General features: G+C 48.8%; 1 protein-coding gene across 6 annotated transcripts in view; it reads right to left on the bottom strand.

Moving 5' to 3' along the window:
* The window catches only part of LOC143279985 (E3 ubiquitin-protein ligase RNF144A-like), a 53,712-nt gene that overhangs the window by 13,237 nt on the left and 17,199 nt on the right, over window positions 1-23,276 (bottom strand). For all 6 annotated transcript variants that reach the window (XM_076584384.1, XM_076584387.1, XM_076584386.1 and 3 more), the window contains 4 exons: window positions 15,926-16,030; window positions 11,541-11,601; window positions 9,950-10,065; window positions 2,312-2,406 (listed from right to left, as the gene is read on the bottom strand). In XM_076584384.1, the coding sequence (XP_076440499.1) occupies window positions 2,312-2,406; window positions 9,950-10,065; window positions 11,541-11,601; window positions 15,926-16,030 (377 nt within the window). The remainder of the gene's footprint in view (window positions 1-2,311; window positions 2,407-9,949; window positions 10,066-11,540; window positions 11,602-15,925; window positions 16,031-23,276) is intronic.

The following is a 23,276-nucleotide window of genomic DNA, read 5'->3' as shown; positions in this document are numbered from 1 at the left end:
TCTATCATGGCATGTCCAGGAAGGAAGACAGAGTCTGTGCTGTTGCCCAAGAGGAACGGCACAAGTGCAGGAGAAGATCTGCCAACCAGTTCAAGCAAACTTGTGTCAGCGAGAAATGCGTGTCAAATCTCATCCCTGAGAAGTTTAAGGACTGGCTTGGGGAGAGATTGCATTTTCCTTTTTGTGACAAACTCAAGATGGGTATACACATCCAGAATTCTGGATGTGATTCTGACACAGAGCCTGCAACTGGGCCAAGATTAGCCGATCGTGCCTGTATACACAGAGAGGAATCTGACCATGGATACTGATTCCTGCCCTACTCTGGAGAAGAGGAAGGGGGCAAGGGGAATACCAAGGGGGAGGGCAGAGAACTGTAACACCCTCACGAACCTCAGGTACCGGCAGGATGCCGGATGAATGAAGATCTGGAAACATGCACTCTTTGGGTCGGTAGAGGTAGCCCAATCGTCCTGTTGAATAGTCCCTTGAATGTGTGCCTGTGTATCCATCTTGAATTTGACCATAGGGCAGGATCTGTTGAGGGGGGTGAATGCAGGATCGGTCACCACCCTCAAGAAACCTTTGGAATCACAAACAGGCTGACATAAAACCCTGGACCTAGGCCCCAAGAGTTCTGATATCCACATTTGAGGAGCAGTTACGATATCCCCATTTCCATGATGCTCTCCTGCTCCTCTGAGAGGGTTACAAAAGGAGGAGGTGTGGATCAGAGGAGGGTGGTCCTCCCCAAAGGCAGCATGTACCCAAATTCTAGTACTGACACAATCCAGTCATTGAGTCCCATGTAGCACCACTGTCGGGCATGCCGGGGGAGACTTCCTACTTCCACAGACAGAAAAACTGGAGGAGCTAAATTGGGGCCGAGTCATTTGGGGTGTTGTTTTTCTGCCTTGTCTCCCTCCAGCTGATATGGACCAGAGAGGGAGTTTGCTGGGCGGGAAGTGACTGCAAGGCAGCCCTTCCCTCCTGCAGAATGTTGGAGAGGTGGGAGGACAGCATCTCTTCTGGCAAGCATGGAGTTTAAGTGTAGGCTGGTAGTTGCATCACCAGCAGCTATCGGACCCCCAGCCACTCTGTCGCCAAACGTAATCAGCCTTGTATTGCTGGAGTCTGTGAGGTTTGGGAGAAGGCAACCCCAAACCTTGGGGAACTGGATGCTCTTCCCACGACAGATTGGCCCTGTGGAGAAAATCAGCCTCCCTTTGGGTAAACTTGGGGTCATGCCTGACCACACTTCCCCCCAGTCCCTTTCCAGACTGTGCTAGGTCGAAATATCCCATCTAGTTCCGTCTGCAAAGACACATCGGCCCAATTGCAAACTGAAGAACCTGTGGACTCCAGGACCTAAGATAGTCTCCTAAGAGCACTATCCAAGCCTCACAGATCCAGCCAACGCAGAGTGGCATGTGAGGCATAGCAATCAGGACAAGTCATTCCCAAGAACTGCAAGCCTCGCAGAGAAAGGACAGCCAGATCGAGTTTGAAATGATACATAACATCAAACTAAATGTCAAGAACTGGCACAAATAATGTAAATGAAATCTATTCTGAGACAAAAATGTACCAGAAATATGCATCAAACAAAAAGCATGCAAATGAAATATCTAAAATGCAGAAAAGGTTGGTAATGACAGAGCAACAAAGTAACGGACTTAGCTCAGCAAATAATGGCCATTCTGAATGAGAAATTAGCTCCAGCCTGAAATGACGTTTGATTGGCTAGAAGATAGCAGGCTAATAGCGAGATGTCTTGCCACTGAGTTAGCCGCATATTGGGCCAGAGCAAATCAATAGACCTAGTTTGCATCAGTCTGAACAGTATAAGGTACCAAATTTTAAATAGTTCTTGTGTTTTGGAACAAAAGTAATCCTTTGTCCATTAATATTAATTAGTCTTATTTTAGTAATTAACAGTATATGCCATAATCCTTTCTTCCATCCACCTGATTTACTATCTCCAAAGTAAACAATATTCACTGGAGACAAACATGAGCTGTTCTGTGTGTACTGTTATGTAATTGAATGATGACAATATCATTCAATAACAAGACATAAAACCCATTCCCAACTTCCTCAACCCTTATGGCCAGCTTCTCTCCCCATTTCTCCAAATACAACTGCTAAGCCTGTTATCTCCAAATTATACAGCAATAAAAGAAAGCCTTAATTAGGATCTAAAATGGAAATTGTTCAAAAAGCAAATGGTGAAATATAATATGTAAAATAAAAAGTGGAATAAACTACAATAAAGCAAAATAATCTACAGCAACAACTGAGGACAACCTACCCTCCATCTTCAGCATAGCCCAGTGTGAAGGTGTCATCACAAGATGATGTCGCATGCCACTTTGATTTACACAATGAACAGAACTGAAGGCCACACTGAAAAAAATCACAAATCTACTTATAAATAATCCAGAACTTCCTTTTAACATTGTAAAGATTTAAAAGATTAATTAATTCAAAGCTGAAAGATACAAAAGGCTTTTTTAGTTACAAGAATGACTATCAGGTGATCAATACAAATGCAAGGGGTGCTAACTATGTACCTGAACAGAGAAAAACTACTGAAACAACAGAATCACAATTCATGTCATACAATAGAGCAATGACATCTCAATTGCAATGTCAAATATCATTCCATCGATTTTAAAAGGTCGAGAACTACAGGCAAATAAATGGTGGTGTATTCTTTTCAAAACCCAACCAAATAGTCACCATACCACTTCAGGACAGAAAGACAATGCCATCAGGCATTCCCGAGATCAAAAGTACACCATGGAAACCTGGTACAGGGACTACAGGAAATTTTCCTTCTTTCCCTGCACTACAAGGGAGTACAAGCAGCTCCCGCCTGAGGCAATATAAGCCTCAGTGGAGAGCTTCCAATCCTACTTCTGACCCCCACACCCCTCCCCCCACCCCACACCCCTCCCTAACTCCCAACTTCCTTCCCACCCACAACAAAGTACGGCCTACCAACACGTCTAGAGGCCCCTTTGTCCAGTCCCCTTAGTTAGGCACTGACTACCCAAACAAACCCCACAACACAACAGAAAACCAGAACCCTTGTAAAACTATTCAACACAGTTGGGTGTCATGGACACATGGTTTGGAAAAAAAGGGAAAAATACAAGAAAACTGAGGAAGGATACATCAATGCGGGGAAAATCAATTAAAGAGTGAAAATGCCCACATGGCTACATTCAGGTACTTACTCACATAGAAAGGTGGACGCATAAACAGTTCTTCATTTGGAAAGCGGTAACATTTTCTGTCTTTACAATACTCTCCTCATTGCTGTGATACAGGACTTATATAGGAACATTAAGTGTTTAAGTTACTTCAATCTAATACTGATCAGTGTTGGCATTCTCACACTTGTCACTTGGCAATGGCTAACAACTGAACCTTTGTTTTCTCATCCAAGTTTATGCCTTTGGGATAGGCTGGTTAGGATCTGTGCTCTGTGCTTTTGCATCAAATCTGCTGAAAGTTTAGTTTGTTTAAACAATCAATAGAATACAGCATTAAATTAAATTAAATTATGGTGCTTAGAGCCTCGCCGACCACTAAGGCCATCTCAAGGCTATCGCCGCGTCAATTACTACTACAAGTCTAAAAAAAACAACCAATTAAAACGAGTCACCACTTCAAACTTTCCACTCCAAAGTTAAAAAAAACTTCCATAGTTTAAAACCTTCAAATCTGGTTAAAAAGGTTCACTTCTTTTAAGAAGTCCATCAGCGCCCACGGAGGGACATCACGAAACAAAGTCTTCAAAGAAACCGCCGTGTAATGTCTGCGTCTAACGTCATGCTGATCCCAACAGTCAAGGAGCACGTGTTTCACGGTGAGAGGCTCGTCACAGGGAACGCATCGAGGGGCCTCCTCCCCCTTCAACAAGTAAGAATGAGTAAAAAAAGTGTGCCCCGTACGCAGTCTGCACAGCACAGATTCCTCCTTTCTGTTCTTCACCCCCGAAGGGAGGGTCTCTTTTAGGTCCGGACGGATCTGGAAGAGCTTGTTGTCCGTCTGGGTGTTCCACTTCTCTTGCCAAAGATCCTTAACGTAAGTATTGACCTTCCGCTTCATGTCTGTATAGGGTACCAAGGATCTGGACAATTCTTTCTTTACAGCGTTCCTGGCCAGCAGGTCCGCCCTTTCGTTACCACGAATGCCAACATGTCCGGGAACCCAGGCCAACACAACCTCGTATCCTTTCTTCGTTGCGAGAGTAAAAGTTTCATAAAATTCCAGCAGTTTGGGATGAGTGATATTCCTGCCGGCGATCGCCTCCAGGGCTGATAAGGAGTCGGAAAAGATCATGAATCTCTTCTGTTTGGAAGAGAGAACCATTTTTAACCCCAGGACCAGTGCGGTCAGTTCCGCGGTGTATACCGAGCTGTCAGACAGGATGTGTTCCGTTGAGGGCCGGTCAGGAAAGGCGGGACAGAACGCAGATGCGGCGACTCCGTCCTCTGACTTGGAACCGTCAGTGAAGATGCCTTGAAAAGTGGGGAATTTGTGGCACAGTTCCGAAAAGTAGGTTCTGTAGGCCAGAGAACTGGTGGTGTCCTTACGGTACGAGGCCAGATCGAATCGGACCTCAGGTGTTGTAAAGGTCCACGGGGGGCTGTCAGGGAACTTAGAGAAATCTGAGATGCCACCGACATCCAGATCGGCATTTTCCAAGTGCGGCTGAATGCGGAGTCCGAGAGGAGGTATGCAGTTTGGGTTGTCTGTAAATTTCTTATCGAAAGGGTTGTTGAATACAGCGTCGTAAGCAGGGTTTGTAGGTTCCGAAAACAATTTCAAATAATAGTTCAGGGTCAGCTTCAGTCTGCGGTTGGAAAGAGGCGGTTCCCCCGCCTCTGCGTACAGGCTGTGCACAGGGGTGGTGCGGAAAGCACCTAAGCTGAGACGGAGCCCTTGGTGGTGTACAGGGTCCAACAGTTTCAGGTAGGACGGTCTGGCCGAGCCGTATACAACACTTCCATAATCCAGTTTGGACCGGACCAGGGCTCTGTAGAGGTGCAAGAGAGTCCTCTTATCAGCACCCCAGTTCGTGTGTGCCACAACTCGGATGATGTTCAGGGCTTTTAGGCAAGATATTTTCAGCTGTTTAATGTGGCTGAGAAAATTCAGCTTCTGATCGAAGACGACCCCTAGAAATCTGGCTTCCTTGACCGCCGGGATGGTGGATGTTCCCAGACGGATTTCAGGGTCCTGATAGAATTGGCGAAAATTATGAAAATGGATGCATTCAGTTTTGGAGGACGAAAATGTGAAGCCATTCTCCTCTGCCCAACACTGGATTTTGTTGACGCAAAGCTGAAGCCGTCGCTGGATGCTGGCGTACGTGCTGCCGGTTGCATATAAGGCAAAATCATCCACGAACAGTGAGCTGTCCGATCCTTTCTGAACGGATTGAACGATGTCATTAATTTTGATGCTGAACAGAGCCGGCGACAGGATGCTCCCCTGCGGGACACCCAGCTCCTGCTCGTGAATGTCGGACAGGGTGGTGCCGACTCTCACCTGGAATTGTCTGTCTTGTAAAAAATTGTGGATAAACTGAGGCAGGTGTCCTCGGAAGCCGAGCTTGTGCAAGTCGGAAAGAATACCAAATTTCCACGTGGTATTGTAAGCTTTCTCCAGGTCAAAAAATATGGCCACCACATGTTGTTTGTTGACGAAAGCATTCCTTATCGTGGTTTCCAGACGAACCAGATGGTCAACGGTAGAGCGATGCTTGCGGAAACCGCACTGTTCTTTCGCCAGAAGGCCGTCGGTCTCTAGTTTCCACATCAGTCTACCGTTGACCATCTTCTCCATCAGTTTGCAGACGCAGCTGGTCAGTGCAATTGGGCGGTAGTTGGAGGGGTTCGAGGGGTCTTTTCCCGGTTTCGGCAGCGGGATTATGAGGGCTTTCCGCCAGGAGGGTGGAAAGAAGCCTGTGACCCAGATGTGGTTATAAACTTTAAGCAGGGTGTCCAGACAGGTTTGGGGAAGGTGCTTTAGGAGTTTATAATGGACCTCGTCCATTCCTGGACAGGAATCCGTACAGGTCTGAAGGGCAGATTTAAGTTCGTTCATTGTGAAAGGAAGGTTGTAATTCTCTGTGTTGTCGGAAAAGAAGTTACATGGTGTTTTTTCTGACAGGTTTTTGGTTTTAAGAAAGCGAGCAGATTTGTTAGCAGATCTCGAGTTCTGTTCTATTGTGGAGGCAAGCAAATTGGCAACTGCTTTCTTCTCTGTGACCAGAGCGTCTGAAAGTTTAAGATGGTGGAAGGTCGGGCATGCGTTCTGCCCTTAATTCTTTTCAAAACCCTCCACACTTTCTTCTTGGGTGTGTTGGAGGTTAAGGAAGAGCAGAAATCTCTCCATGACTTCCTCTGGCTCTTTTTAAAAACATACCTGGCTTTCGCCCTCAGCTGTTGATGGGTTCGAACGCTATCGGACTCCGGTCTCCGAAAGACGCGTCGCTGCGCTCTCTTCCGAGACTTGCGGGCCTCCCGACATTCCGCGTTGAACCAGGGCGTTCTAGGGACCTGAGGCTTGGAGGCAGACGATGGGACCGCTGCTTTGGCGCAATCTAAAACGATCCGAGTCAGAGCGTCAGCAGGGTCCTTGCTTTTCAATACTGTTTCTTCCTGCAGCTCCGCTCTTATCTTGGTGGTAAAAAAACTCCAGTCTGCTTTGTCGTAGTACAGGCGGTCAGGCAGAGAGTCACCTTCTCCATCTGTGGGGCGGAGGATGACAGGAAAGTGGTCACTCCCGTGCAGATCGTCGTGCACTTTCCACTCGTAGTCCAGGACCAACGATGGATCGCAGACCGACAGATCTAAACACGAGAGCTTTCCAGAGGACAGATGCAGGTAAGTGGGAGACTTGTCGTTAAGACAGCACAAGTCCATGTCAGAGAGAAGGTTTTCTAAGAGAAGACCTCGGGCTGATGTCATCTCACTTCCCCAGAGCGGGGAGTGTCCGTTGAAGTCGCCCAACAGTAAAAACGGACGTGGGAGCTGGTCGACCAGGTTCATGAGGTCCTGCCTCAGAACACGGATGGAAGGGGGAAGGTAGAGAGAGCAGACAGTGATGGTTTTCTCGAGCGTGACTCTCACTGCCACCGCCTGTAAAGGGGTGCTTAAAAGAACTGTACTGTATAAAAGGGACTTTCGAATAAAAAGAGCGACACCTCCCGTCAACCCCTCTTGCTTCGGTTGAGCGGGTTTAAAAACGGAGTTAAAACCAGAGAGAGATAAAACCTTGCCATCTCTTTGCAGAGTCTCCTGCAGTGCCAGCACTGAAGGTTTCAAAGCACGACAAAGCAGCTGGAGTTCCTGGAAGTTGGCATAGAATCCCCGGATATTCCAGTGGATCACTGCCATTAAAAAGGTTTTTTTTTAAAAAATAAAGCAGCAGCCTATTCCATCGCTACCCCCTGCTCCTCCACTTGCGGTGGCTCAAGGTCCGCCAGGATGGAGTATTTGTTTTTTGACATAAATTTTTCGGATTCCGACCGGGTCGGAATATCCACCACCTCGGCCCCTCCCGATCCCGCCGTGGCCGCAACCCTCCCCTCCTTGAGTTTTGGAGGTAAGGGGGGCTTCCGGCCACTTCCGCCAGCCCGAGGGCCAGGCAGACGAGAGGCGGGGCGAGGGGGGCCGGGGGGTGGGGTGGGGCGGGAGGCGGACAACGTGCCTCCGCCCGAGGCTTTTCTCTCCCGCCCAGCAGCCCCTGAGGACTGCCGCGCAGGATGGGAAGGGGTGGACACAGCGCTCCACCCAAGGCCAACGGTTCCGACGAGGCGGTTAAGTCGTCCGTCTGCGTTCCTGTGGACGTCGTCTGGACCGCGACGTCCACCGTCCTGGATCTGACGACAGAGGCATACGACGCCTTAGGCGACGCGGCCTCCACCTGTTTCCTTGCCTCAAAGAAGGAAATTTTCTGTTCTGTCTTGACTTTCTGGATTTGTTTTTCTTTCTTCCAGGCGGGGCAGTCCTTCGATGAGGACGGGTGGCCACCTCCGCAGTTCGCACACAGGGCTGCACTGACGCAATCGCCCTGGTGCGCCGCCTTCGAACAGGTGCCACACGCCTCTTCCTCCTTACATCTGTCTCTCACGTGTCCGAATTTCTGACACTTAAAGCATCTCAGAGGGGACGGTACGTACAGGCTGACATTAACTAGCAGGTATCCGACCCGAATGTCCTTGGGGACATCCGGGCAGCAGAAGGTGAGGAAGAAAGTGTTGGTCGGGACTCTGTCCGACCCCTTCCTCACCGTCACCCTGTACACATCGGTCACTCCCTGAGAGGACAGCTCGCTCTTGATCTCGGCCTCAGACACACCTTTCAACTCCGGGCATCTGATGACTCCCTTTGAGCAGTTGAGACCTTTGTGAGGGGAAATCTTCACTGCCCTATCCACGAAAGTGGTCGCCTTGAGAAGGAGCTGTGTCTGTCTTTTGGATTCTGTCTGTACTAAAAACGCTCCGCTCCTCAGCCTCTTGATGGATCTGAGCGATCCTGCCAGACACTGAAAGCCCTTCTGGACAGCGAAGGGGCTGAGAGCCGACAAGGGCTTGTCGTCATCAGCGCCCTCCATCACTAGCCACGATGGCCAAAAACCAGAGGTCTCAACGACCTCCGACTCAGAGTCTGAGTCGTCCGTTCCCTGTCGTCGTCTTTTTCCGAGTTTGGGGGGGTGTGTTTGTTTAGGATTCATGTTGAAAGAAAAATGTGAATTCATCCCTCCCTTACCCACCCACCATGGGGTCCAACTTAGGGGCCAGGGTCAAGGGAACACCAGCTTGACCCCTTCCAGGTTTCGGGAGGGATATACAACCAGCAGCCCAGCTCCAACGTGCTCCCCCCAGATCATGCCCAGCTCCCGGGGACAGAGAGCCGAGCACTACGGGGGTTACCTTCGTCAGCCACTAAACTGCCAGTCTTGACCCAGCCCCACGAAGGGGTAGCCGATTGACACACACGGGCCAATGTGTGCCGCCTGTCTTAGGAGAGGTCCGAGCCAAAGGGATGTGTTGAGAGCAGCGTGCTCTCTCAATCCCCAGGATCTCATTCCCCTCCATCACAGGTCGCGCCGCACGGCAAACACGGCGGGCCTAAAGAAGGCCGCAGAGAAAAAAGAATGTGGAAAAGAAGGCTTGATGGGGAGCTGAGGACAGAAAAGAGGCGGTAAAGAGAAGAACAAAGAATAGCGAAAGGGACAGTGGGTCACGTTTAGTTTGGGCCTCACTCACGACCTGTTCGGCATGGGAAGCCCTATCAGGGGCATCAGTACAAAACCACCACTTATTCAGCCCTAACAGCTACAATGGCTATGTAGGCTGTCAATTAAGACCTGGGACCAGAGCACCAAACCCCAAGAAGCACTGATGCCCCCGCCGACATAGCTCGCTTGATCACTGGCCACTAAGCCTCCCGACCACGACAAGGTAGTGACCCTCCCGGGAGTGGGTCAGGAGAACACCAGCCTGACCCCCTCCAGGTTTCGGGAGGAGAATACAGCATCTTTCATTCTTATAATCAGTCATGATCAGTGCTATCTACCAACTTACATAGAGATTTGAATAAAAGGAACTGGAAAACAAAAATGGGCACTTCAAAAAATGGGAAGGCCTGGTCTGCTCACACTTTTTATGTGACATGTCATCACAACTAAAAATGACATATATCACTGTATTCACAACTGGACAATGCCTTTAGTATTTAAAATTCTGTCATCCAGCACACTACTGTCATTTTGGCAATGTGATGTGAACATCTGTTAACCAGAATCCTCAACTGTGATTTTTCTACCTGGGTCTTTGGTTATACTGTACAGTAAATGACAGCTGATACTGCTGTGACTATGGTGCTCATAGTAAAGAAAGAGGACAACAAAGAGAATGACGCACTGTGGGGCACTGTACAGGTGTGGGCTGCGCTGAAGGGTTGGGTGCAGAACAAACGTGACATACTGTCTCACATCCAGCCTCTGGGCAGAATGTGCGGTTGGGATCCATGTCCACCTCTATTCACACACACACAGAGTTTTTAATATGAATGAAAATCTTTTTTAATGGTACCTTTAAAAAATGCATTAAAAAAACCCAACAAAAAACAAAACAAACCCAATAATCCACGGTGCAAAAAGTCAAGCACTGACAATGATGCATGGTTTTATCATCCATTCCTTACATAACTACAAACTTCAAAAATAACATGTTCAATGCCTATAAGACGTCAGCTTACATCCTGCTCAGAGTTGCCATTGTGTCTATAAAACTTCCACTGATGTCCTGCATTTATCTCAATTTTGCTGACATCAGTTTGGTACAAAAAACATAAACAGACTCTGAATGGTGAGTTTAATGTTTCTGGATTATCAACTACAATGAAAATGAGCAAACATCAGGTGGAAGACCCTTTTTTCTCGATAATGATTTGCTAACTGGACCACTTGAAGTGCACATGAAAAGAGGGTTTACCTCACAAGCAAAAAAAGACGTCTGACACTTTGTCAAGATAAGACAGTGGTCCCAGTCAGCAGATTTACACAATTTTGCAAGCTGTCCAGATGATTATGTATGAGTATAATGATGAGAACTGGATAATCTTACCTGATGATTCTTTTAATCTCAAAGGTGATGATAATGACAGTGATGAAACTGACAGCAACATTCAACACTTTCTTCAGTCCATCTATCCAGTCAGACATCATTTTTGAGCATGTGACCATGACTGACAGTGGACGCACAGTACTTTCACATAATTTGAGAAGAGCAGGAGGAGAGAGAGAAAGGACAGATGTAAAATGATAGGATGAAGGCCAGAGGGCATGAAGTGGGCGTAGCAATGAACATCAGTGAACTGTCTTTTCAGTGTTCAACAGGTAAAAAAGCTGTTTGTATGTGTCAGGATATGATGACAACCAATGATCCATGATTTTCATGAAACTCTGAGTTGACAATAGACGTGAATCATGTGTTGTTTTTTTTCATGCTTTTGACACTGATCAGTTGACCGACTTCTTTGCAGAGGAGGCAAACAGGATGTACAGCTGACACATTATCGGCTCAGTTATAATCAGGACAAAGAGAAGACCATCAAAGCTCTTTCTCCTCTTAAGGAGGATGCTCTTAGGTGTAAGAAAAGCTGAAGTTAATGGCTCACTTTTTTTCATGGAATATCATAATGTCAATTCTATTACTATAAGCACTCATTTGTATCTGTCTGCATATGCATAAGTGTGTTATGCACACATTTTGTGTGTGTATATGAGTGTTTGCATTTTCTGTCTCTATACATGAGTGCATTTGTGTATTTGAATGCATGTATGTATGTGTGTAAAAGGGTGTGCATGTATTGAATTCTAATGGATCACTTTGCTGTCTGACTCTCATTTGTCAGGGATGGTTGGCATGGCAGTTCATGAACTGGCAGCAAAAAACCCAGAGAACCAATGTGGCAAACAAAGCAAAACCAACAAATCAAGCACAGACTGACCTCGTAAGAACTTCAACCTCTGGTACCGCATATACAACTCCCTATCCACCAGTTTTTCAATCTGTAAAAAAAAAAAAAAAAAAAAATATATATATATATATATATATATATATATACAGAAAAATAAAAAATCAGACATGAAAGTGACATTGGTTCAGTTCATAACAATCAACAGATAATTATCATGACAACTAAGTATTGTGTCAACACCCACTATATCTTCCTTGTTATCAATTCAATATGCATCAACTTTCAAAAATTATGCATATCATTCACATGTTTTATCTGTCAGTTTTAGTCTTGATCCTGTCTTGTTCAAGGTTTTTTTATTTCAATTTGTCTATGTCCCATTTTCAACTTATGTGTTCAACAAATTAATATATGTTCTGAGTCCTTCTATGAGCTCTGAAAAATGCCTGCAGCTATTTGGTTTGTGATTTTAGTAAAGTGGGCATGTTTAGAAAAGGACTGCAGCCAACATGTATCCTAGCCAAGCAGCAGGGCCAGGGAAGTAAAAGACAAGCATAAACAATCACAACAGGGGCCAGTCTAGTTTGGAAAAAAAAAGTCAGTGTAAAGATATGGGTTTGATAAAGATACAAACTGAAAAACAATAGGCAAAGCCTTCATGGCTAATGTGTCTGCAGCACAAGAACAAAACTGAAAATACGAGCCATTTGGTTTGCCATTATTGTAAAGTGGGTGTGTTTAGAAAAGGAATGTGGCCCCGCTGTATCCTGCCACAGAAGCTGGGCCATGGCAGTAAAAGACAAGTGTGAACAGTCATAGCAGGGGTCAGTCTGGTTTGGAAAATAAAGTGTCAGTGTAAAGGTACCCAGAACACAAAATGAGACATGGGTTTGATCAGGATACAATTTAAAAACAATAGGCAAGGCCTTCATGCCCCATGCGTGATTCCTGCTGCACAAGTACAAAACCAAATGCCATGTGGTGGAGAAGGCGGGAGAGAAGAGATGACAGGAGAGAAGAGATGACCGTGGAGGAGGAGGGGGAGCTGGGGGGGGGGGGGGGGGGGTTACATGTGGTGGTGTGTCCATCAAGATCGATGATGACCATCGTTGTCATCCAGCTGGGGGATGGGGGAAGGGTGGTGGTGGGGTGGGGGGGAGGATGCTCATGAATCTATCTGTGAATGCGCAGATGGCTGAATAGTCCAATCTGCGCACGAAATGTTCGCTGACAGTTGGGGCAGACAAAGACAGGCATATCATTGTCAGGGAGCTTGTTTGCCCGTGACTTTCTGGCCTGCCTCTTCTGAACAGCTGCTGCAGTCCTGTTGGCCTCGCACAACTTGGCGCCTTTGTGCACAGCAGCGCGCCATTTGTCACGGTCCACTACAGATTCCTCCCAGGAGTCAGGGTTGATATCAAACGCTTTCAGAGAGACTTTCAGAGTATCTCTGAAGCGCTTCTTCTGACCTCCGTGTGATCTCTTCCCTTGTTGCAGCTCGCCATAGAAGAGCCTTTTGGGCAGCCGATGGTCTGGCATGCGCGCCACGTGTCCAGCCCAGCGAAGCTGGGACTGCATCAGGATGGTGAAGATGCTGGGAAGGGTGGCTTTTGCGAGCACCTCTGTGTCTGGGGTCCTGTCTTGCCACTTGATGTTCAGTAGCTTCCTGAGGCATGTTGTGTGGAAGTGGTTCAGCTTCTTGGCATGTCGTTGGTACACTGTCCAAGTTTCGCAGGCGTACAGTAGTGTGGGGAGAACTACTGCTCTGTAGACCTTTAGCTTGGTCTCAAGACTAATGCCTCTTCTGTTCCAGACATTTGCACTGAGTCTGCCAAAAGTTGCGCTTGCTCTTGCAATCCTGACGTTCACTTCATCGTCGATGGTCGCATTTCGTGACAGTGTGCTGCCAAGGTATGTGAACCGCTCCACCGCACTGAGTCTCTGACCACTGACTGTGATGTTGGGCTCAACGTAGGGTTTCCCTGGGGCTGGCTGATGAAGAACTTCAGTTTTCCTCGTGCTGATGGTAAGGCCGAAGTTCCTGCTGGCAGTGGCAAACTTGTCGACGCTGAGTTGCATGTCAGCTTCAGATCCAGCGTTGAGGGCACAATCATCAGCAAACAAAAAGTCTCTGATGATGTCTGTCATGACCTTCGTTTTTGCTTGAAGCCTTCTGAGGTTAAACAACTTGCCATCTGTTCGGTACTTTAGGCCGATTCCAACATCGCCATCTCTGAAGGCATCAGTAAGCATTGCAGAGAACATGAGGCTGAACAGCGTTGGAGCCAGGACGCAGCCTTGCTTGACACCATTTGTGACAGCAAAAGGAGCAGATGTTTCGCCATTGTCCTGGACTCGAGCCTGCATGCCTTCATGGAATTGGCTGACCAAGGAAATAAATTTCCGAGGGCATCCGTACTTGGCCATGATCTTCCACAGTCCCTCTCTACTCACGGTGTCGAAGGCCTTAATGAGGTCGACATAGGTGGAGAACAGATCAGCATTTTGCTCCTGACATTTCTCTTGCAGCTGCCTTGCAGCAAACACCATGTCGGTGGTTCCGTGCTCTTTCCGGAATCCACATTGGCTCTCAGGCAAATGACCTTGGTCAAGGTGTGCTGTGAGGCGGTTTAGTAGGATCCTGGCAAGTATCTTGCCTGCGATGGAGAGCAAGGAAATGCCCCGATGGTTATCACAGGCTTGCCGGTTCCCCTTTCGCTTGTACAAGTGAATGATAGATGCATCTTTGAAATCCTGGGGGATCGTCTCTTCTTTCCACATGAGTGAGTACAGCTGATGGAGCTTCTCAGTCAGCACAGTGCCTCCATCCTTGTAGACCTCTGCTGGTATGGAGTCTGAGCCAGGTGCTTTGCCACTGGATAGCAGACGGATTGCTTTCTGGGTCTCAAGAAGTGTTGGCGGATCGTCCAGTGCTTCATTGATGGGGACTTGTGGAAGGCGGTCTACGGCTTTATCATTTATGGAGGAAGGGCGATTTAAGACACTGTTGAAGTGCTCAGCCCAGCGTTCGAGAATTTTCTCCTTCTCGGTGATCAAGGTATTCCCATCTGCACTGAGGAGGGGGGATGATCCTGAGGATGTGGGGCCGTAGACTTCTTTTAAGGCATCATAGAACCTCTTCATATCGTGCCTGTCAGCATATCCCTGGATCTCATCAGCTTTGTCACTCAGCCACTTATCCTGCATCTGGCGTAACTTTTGCTGAACAGTCCTGCGGATGGCATCGTACGCATCCTTTTTTGATGTGGACTTTGGGTTGCTCAGGTAGGCTTGATGCAGACGGCGTTTCTCATCCAGAAGCTGCTTGATTTCATCACAGTTTTCATCAAACCAGTCTTTGTGCTTTCTGGTCATGGGTCCCAGGGTCTCTGAAGCTGTACTATAGATCAGCTCACGCAGGGTCCTCCAGTCAGACTCCACATTCTGGTTGTCCAGAGAGGCGGATTCCAGACGATCTTCCAGCAGCTCCACAAAGGACTGTTTGATGGTGATGTTATTCAGCTTAGCGATGTTGAGCCGTTTTGGAGCCTTCTGGCCTTGGGGGCGTCTCTTGGGCTGGATTCGAATATTCAGCTTCGAGACTACAAGGCGATGGTCTGTCCAACACTCGGCGCCGCACATGGTCTTTGTTACACGTACATCTTGCCTATCCCTTTTCCTGACGATGACGTAATCGATGAGATGCCAGTGCTTTGAGCGAGGGTGCATCCATGACGTCCTGTTACGGGTAGGGAGGCAGAAAACTGTGTTGGTACCAGTACATGTAATACATATAACAATCCAAATCATATTTTTGCTGAGCTCACCATCAGAAACAAAAGTTGTGTGCTGGAGCAATTCTATCCTAAGCAGCCCACACTGATCATCATTTCATTGTTTTATGATCATAATATAGATGTATCAAAGTTTCAAAATTTCCTGGTGTCAACAGAATTCCGTTCAACAAACGCTCATTTCTGATCTAAAATACTATTTAGATTAATATATGTAAGTACAAGTAAAATGCCCTACCCCCACCCCCTGGTGTTTTCAGTTTTGTTGCTGCTGTTCAACAGAAATCACACTTATAATGGCTCTTCTTTGTTTTTTGGGGGGGAGGGGAGGGGGGTTGTTGTTGTTGGGTTTTTTTGTTTGTTTTTATTTTTCATTTGTTCGAGCCATTTCAGCATTGATTCTGGCATTTTAGAAAATGGGGCTCACAGATATTGGAGTTTGGACACATGAAAGGGCTATTCTTAGTAAAGCAAAATCTAATTCCTATCCAAAGAAAAATACAAATTAAAAAAACTATTAATCAATTTGAATGATGCAGCATTTCGGATTTCTTGTGGTCTAGAGACTGTTAAACTTACTCCAAAATAGAATTTTCCTTTTGTTCAGTAGGCACTACTGACCTCTGGCGCTTCTAGGTGACCCTGTTTCTTACAGTGGCCATCAGGGCAGGTAATATCAGACACGTTCCCGTCAGTGATTAACACTGTCAGGTACTGCTGCAAGCACTGAAACAGACACTTTCTTTTGCAGGACTCTTTTTACACTCTTTAATGTATAATATCATTTTGTTATCAAAACAGTGGTGATGAAAGAACAGATACAATATATACAAAAATTATTTACTACATATATACTGATGGTCATAATAGGTACACACACATCTGTGTAAGAGCACAGGTATGCATGCCAATACAAAACTATACAACAAAGAGAAGACAATGAATATGTTTCCTAATAGGGATTTTTGTGTGTGCTAAAATTATGTTTAATCAAACATACTTTACCGTGACCCACTGGCGAAAACTCTAGCAGAAGTCTGAATTCCTGTTCTGTCCAAACTACAAGTCCACTATGCAGAGAAATTGAAAGTAACTACGGCTCACAGCCTCCCTTGATAAGTTACCTCCCTTGAGTTACCAGACACAGCATTCTCTTTGATGCCAAATTTCAGGAGAGAAAACAGATAAAAACAAGAGAGGCTGTTAGCAGATTCGAACCAAAACACATTCGGTTTGTGAATAAGTAGTTTTAATTACCAGTTACAGTGCTAAACCGGACCTACCAATTGCGTTCAAAAATTAATATCAAAATGTATGTGGTTTTTTGGGGGGAGAAGCAGGGGGGGTGGGGTGGGGGGTGGGGTCATAAATCGACTATGGTATTCAATGTGATAACACCCTTTAAATCATTATTTAACAAATTGTTTAAAGTCTACAGTAAAGGAGACATTGCCATTGCCTCAGGCCAACCGCAACGTTTTTTTTTGTTTTTTTTTGTTTTTTTGTTGTTTTTTTGCTGCCCCATCATCTGCACCGTTTCAGTGGCATTACTCCCACGCCGCTCATTTAGATTCCCCCATACACGGCCACACCCGGGTTCGTCCGTCGCAGTTCCAGCGTCGGCAGTCCACAGGGAACCATCGATGTTAGGTCAACCGCAACGTTATGAAGTAGCCATTTTCTCTAGATCTGTGTGTTTGACACAGGCTGACAGAAACTACAACATGGTCCATTCAATTTCTCTTTCATGATCATTCTAGTTAATTCAGTACCCACTTTAAAATATTCATATGCAGTAAACATGTGGATGGTGTCGTTAATGTCAGTGTATGTGTTCTGACCAGAATTTGTATTTCTTTTCATTTTCTTGCAACAAGAAGTTCTTGAGTTCTTGTTGTTTATGGTCCAGCTGACCACACAGGGCCATATCAAGATCATCAAACCATACAAATACCCGCCGTACAGGATGGGAAGGGGTGGACACAGCGCCTCCACCCAAGGCCAATGGTTCTACCAATGTGGGTAAGTCGTCCGTCTGCGTCCCTGTGGACGTCGTCTGGATCGCAACGTCCACCTTCCTGGTTCTGCCGACAGAAGTGTAAGACGCCTTAGGCAATGCAGCCTCCACTTGTTTACGGGCTTCAAAGAACGATATTTTCTTCTCCGTCTTCACCTTCTGGATTTCTTTTTCTTTTTTCCAAGTGGGGCAGTCTTTGAACAGGTGCCAAATGCCTCTTATTTCTTGCAGCGGTCCCACACGTGTCCAAATTTCTGGCACTTGAAACACCGTAGAGGGGACGGCACATATAGACTTACGTTCACCTGCAGGTATCCGACTCGTATGTCCTTGGGGACATTCGGGCAGCAGAAGGTGAGGAAAAATGTGTTGGTCGGGACTCCTTCCTCACTGTCACCCTGTAAACGTCGGTCACTCCCTGAGAGGACAACTCGCTCTTAATCTCTGCTTCAGATACTCCTCTCAACTCCGGGCATCTGATGTCCCCCTTGTGAGGGGAAACCTTCACTGCCCTATCCACAAAAGTGGTCGCTTTAAGCAGAAGCTATGTCTGCCTTTTTGACGCTGTCTCTACCAGAAATGCTCCGCTCCTCAGCCTCTTGACAGATTTCAGTGAGCCTGCTAGACACTGGAAGCCCTTCTGGATAGCGAAGGGACTGAGAGCTGACAAGGGCTTGTCGTCATCAGTGCCCTCCACCACAAGCCACGACAGCCAATATCCAGAGGTCTTACCGACCTCCGAATCGGAGTCCGAATCATCAGTTCCTGGTCTCCTCCTTTTCCCAAGTTTGGGGGGTGTATTTGGTTGGAAGCCATGGTTTTTATAATTGTAAATTCATCCCTCCCTTACCCACCCACCATGGGGTCCAACTTAGCGGCCAGGGTCAAGGGAACACCAGCTTGACCCCTTCCAGGTTTCGGGAGGGATATACAACTAACAGTTTAGCTGCAACGTGTTCCCCCCCGATCATGCCCAGCTCCCGGGGACAGAGAACTGAGCACTACGGGGGTAATCCTCATTAGCCTCCAAACTGCCAGTCTTGACCCAGCCCCATGAAGGGGTAGCCAACTGACACACACAGGCCAGTGTGTGCCGCCTGTCTTAGGAGAGGTCCGAGCCAAAGGGATGTGTTGAGAGCAGCATGCTCTCTCAATCCCCACGATCTCATTCCCCTCCACCACAGGTTGTGCCACACGGCAGGCCTGAAGAAGGCCGCAGAGAAAAAAGAATGTGGAAAAGAAGGCTTGATGGGGAGCTGAAGACAGAAAAGAGGCGATAAAAAGAAGAATAGAGAATAGCAAATGGGACAGTGGGTCACTTTTAGTTTGGGCCTCACTCACGACCTGTTTGGCATGGGAAGCCCTATCAGGGGCATCAGTACAAACCACCACTTATTCAGCCTGAACAGCTACAATGGCTATGTAGGCTGTCAATTAAGACCTGGGACTAGAGCAGTAAACCCCCAGAAGCACTGATGGCCCCGCTGACATAGCTCGCACGATCACTAAGCCTCCCGACCATGACAAGGTAGTGACCCCCTGGGAGGGGGTCAAGGGAACACCAGCTTGACTCCCTCCAGGTTTCAAGAGGAGATTTCAATGGTGATACTGACAGTTCTGACCGCACAGCAGCCACGCGTGCAGGTGGAGCAGTTGAGGATTGGAATGAGGAATGCCCGAACGAGGCTGCCTCAGCAGATGTGATTTGTTTTCGAGTTCCAGGGGTGGAACATGTGTCATGGACTGAAGGTCCAGAAACCAGGGCTGGGCTGGCCATTTCGGCGCAATGAGGATCAGCTGCGGGCGTTCCAATCTGGCTTTCCGTATCACCTTGGACAGAATTGGAAAGGGAGGAAACGCGCAGGCAATCAGACTGCTCCAGTCTAGAGAGAGAGCATCCACTGCCCACGCTTCTGGGTCGGCGACTGGAGAGACATAAGTGGGAAGACTCTTGTTGAACTTTGTGGCAAAAAGGTCCACCATCAGCCGAAACCACCATTCCCATACCCCCTGAAGGGTGTCCTTGTCTAGGGTCCACTCTGTGTGGTTGACACTCTTGGACCTGCTGACAGCATCTGCCAAGATGTTGGCTTTTCCTGCTATGTGTCTCGCTGAAAGTGCAATGCCCTTGCTGTGGCACCAACAGAGGAGAGCCTCGGTCCGCAGGGAGAGGTCTGACAAGTGCGCTCCCCCCCCCCTCCCCCCCACGTTTGTTCACGTAACATGTGACCGTCGTGTTGTCCGTGAACAAGCGGATGGTCTTGCCAGTGGCCTCCCCCATGAAGTGCAGGAGAGCCCTGCGAACTGCCTCCAGTTCCAGAACATTGATGTGGCATAGGCGCTCCTCCGGGGACCAAGTCCCTGCTGCATGGAGTGAGTCCATGTGGGCTCCCCAGCCCAGGGAGGAGGCGTCTGTGAAGAGTGCCACCTGAAGAGTAGGTGGGGCTATGGGCACCCCCTGTGTCCGAAGAGGGGTGATTAGCCACTCTGATATCACCTTCAGGAACCACTCGCCCAGACATATCTGGGTATCCCATGGCTTAGTGCTCTGGGACCACCGTAACCTCAGTGCCCTCTGAAGAGGGCACTTGAGAACCCTGCCCAGGGGAATGAGAGGTGCCATGGACTCCATCATGCCCAGGAGGGAAGAAAGTGTCCGTGCTGTTGCTTGGGAGGAACGGCGGAAGTGGCTGAGGAGGCCTGCCAGACGATCCCAGCGATCTGGTGTCGGAGAGACTATCATGGACCGCGTGTCGAATCTCATCCCTAAGAAATCAAAGGACTGACTTGGGGACAGATCACATTTCTCCTGGTTCATGAGGAAGCCCAGTTGGGAGCAAATGTCTAGAAGTCTGGCCATATGACTCTGGCACAGGGCCTGCGACTGGGCCAGGATAAGCCAGTCATCCAGGTACACACAGAGACGAATGGATTCCGACCGGATGATGGACACCAATTCCCGCACTACCTTGGTAAACAGGAAAGGGGCAAGGGACAGACCAAATGGGAGGGCCAAGAACTGGAACACCTTGTCCCTCCACACGAACCTCAGGTACCAACGGGATGCCGGATGGATGAGGATATGAAAATAAGCATCTTTCAGATCCTGTTTAATGGTCTCCTGAATCTGCGCCTGTGTGTCCATCTTGAATTTCATTTTGGGGAGGAATTTGTTGAGGGGGGACAAGTCCAAGACTGGTCTCCACCCTCCCGAGACCTTTAGAATCATGAACAACCAGCCGTAAAAACCGGGGCCCGGGTCCGAGAGTTGAGATATCGCCCCTATGAGGAGTAGATGCGATACGTCTTTTTCTAAGACACTATCCTGCTCCGTCGAGCTGGCCACATAAGGAGGAGGAGTGGATCTTAGAAGGGGGCGGTCCTCCGCCCAAGGCAGCATGTACCCCGACTCTAGCACTGATACAATCCAATCATTGAGTCCCAGAGCACGCCACTGATGTGCATGCCGGGACAAGTTTCCTACTTGGAGGGGCTGAACGACTGGCGGTGTGAATCGGGGCCCAGTCATTGGGGGTGCTGCCTTCTGGCCTTAGGCATGGCCCGTTGGCTTGGACGGACATGAGGTGGTTTATTCCTCTGCTGCCGATTCTGCACACGCCACTTTGACTTAGGTGGCATGGTATATGGAGGGGCCCTGGTGGCCGGTCTCTTCAATGGCATAGAACCCTAGCTCCCCTGGGAGGTGTGGGCTAAATATGAGGCCACCTCCCTGTTTGTCTCTGCCCTGTGGCTGACAAAATGGGGCGCATACTGGCCGAAGAGGGAGTGCTGCTGTGCTGGAATGGACCGCAGGGCAGCCCTCTCCTCTACAGGAATGTTAGAGAGGCAGAGAACGGCATCACGCCGTGCTAGCACAGTATTGAAGTGAAGGCTGGTAGCTGTGTCTACAGCTGCCATGAGACCAGATGCTACCCTATTGCCAAAAGTGTTTAACCTCTGGTTGGTGAAGAGGCCAGGCAGGACAAAGGAAGGAGACCCTGTGTCCTGATTAACCGGACGCTGTTCCCACAACTCACTGGCCCTGTGGAGGAACGCGTCGAAGAAGGTATAAGCCATGGAAACCTTGAGGAGGCAGCGGCGGGCCAATTTGTCCCACTCTGCTAACGTTTTAAAGGACAGAGTAGCTGAAGTGGGGAAGGTGGTGCGCTGTGAGACCAACATCCTGTCCTGCGCAGAGGGCTCTGCTTCCCTGTAGGCAGGGTGGTCCTATGTGTACCAGGACCACACCCCTCCCTTGGAGGAATCTTTAAGGAACTTGCCTGGGGAAAAAGCGCCCGGGGCAGAGAGAGACTCCCTGCCTGGAGGAGGGATGAAAGCAGCACACCTGACAGTGCGGATTGGCTTATTAAGCCATTCCTGCGCCATTTCTGGCACTCTGAGTCGCCTTGTGGTTCTGGAGTTAGAGTCACATGGCCTAAGGAGGGTCAAGGGTAACAAAGTAGCCTGAGGGACTGATTCGGCATGTGTGACCCTATTGGGGTGGGTCAGTTTGAGCTCGGCAAAGTCCGAGTTTGGTTCAGGTTGGTCCCTAGGGAGGCGCGGGCTCAATCTGTCCCCCTGGGATGGGGGCGAAGAGTGCTCATCCGCTTGTTCGTCCTCATCCGAAGACAGGGGCTGCCACTCTTGTTCGCAGTCCATCCCCTGCTGGGTGCCATCCCAAGTGGATGTACCCACTGGGGCGTCCTGTGAGCTGTGGTCAGCCCAGCGGGATGAGCTGGGACGATCCCAAGCAGGGACCATGGCCACAGCTGTTATGTCCTTGACGCCTGAAGCGGGTGAGGAGCGTGTGGACCATAGGTCCAACCATGCTTGGGATGGTGGGTGCCACACCTCAGAGAGGACGTCCCTGGATGCAAGAGGGACCCACAAGTGCTGTGAGGGGACAAACACCCACTCATCTCATGTAGGACTGAGGGCTGGGTAGGTGGGAACTGCAGGCTCCCCCGGGCCGAGTGGGGCCCCTCGGCAGCCGTCAGTCCTGACAAGGAGGCCGTTGTGACCGTGGAGGTAACCTGTGGGTTGACAGAGGACCGATTTGTGGACTGAGTGGCAATATTGGTCGAGGAGCTCGACCTGACTGACAAGAAGTCGATCCCACTTGTCGGGGCTGTGTGTGTCACCCTGTGAGATGTGCTGGGTTGGGTCCAGTGGGGAGCGGACAAGGGGTTGGACCCTGGTCCTCCCGGCAACTCAGCGTGCACCATAGGTGCACCCCAGTACGGGTAGAATGGGGGTAACCACACGTGGGCACCAGCCATCCTGTGACCCCAACCCCAAGGGTCACTGGCGCCTTGACCTCCATGAAGGGAAAAACCTGGCCAAGTCGGAGGGAGGTCAGGTCCGACTTGGGTGTCAGTCCTGCCCAAAGACGAGCGGGCTGACTGCCTGGAACCGCCTGACACGCGCGGGCCTCCCCCAGCAGGGGAGACCAGCAGGACAGCGGGAAGACCTGCAGAGCAGGTTGCAACGCAACCCGAATCCCTTCCCATGGGGAGACTGGGGTGGTTTGGCCCGGGGTGGGTGGCCGTCTCCAAGTGGGGACCCAGGTAACAGCAGCCCTTGGGAGATCGCGCCTAGCTGCGAGTCCCCACCGCCAAGAGAGGACTTGCTACTCCCCCCTCTCCCTGCCTCGCGCTGGGACACCTCGGGAGGTGATGCTCGTACCCCTTTCCCCCCCGGTCCCCTTCATGACCATTTTACTGGTACGAGAGTCGCCTCCGTAATCAGCGTCTTAATGCAGAAGACTTCCCTATGACTGGTATAAGCTGAAAGTTTTTCTGTGTTTTTTTTTCTGTGTTAAATCCAAATTTGGTGTTGACAAAGTATTTCCAGAGAAAATGAATTTGTTTTAGTCTACTATGGACACACACCCATATACATTGTACTGTACTGTCTCTGTCCTGTACTGTCCTATACTGTACTGTACTGTACTGT

Source organism: Babylonia areolata, chromosome 3 (assembly GCF_041734735.1).
Source record: "Babylonia areolata isolate BAREFJ2019XMU chromosome 3, ASM4173473v1, whole genome shotgun sequence".
In the NCBI taxonomy this organism is placed as follows: domain Eukaryota; kingdom Metazoa; phylum Mollusca; class Gastropoda; order Neogastropoda; family Buccinidae; genus Babylonia; species Babylonia areolata.
This window is presented reverse-complemented; position numbering and strand designations above follow the sequence as displayed.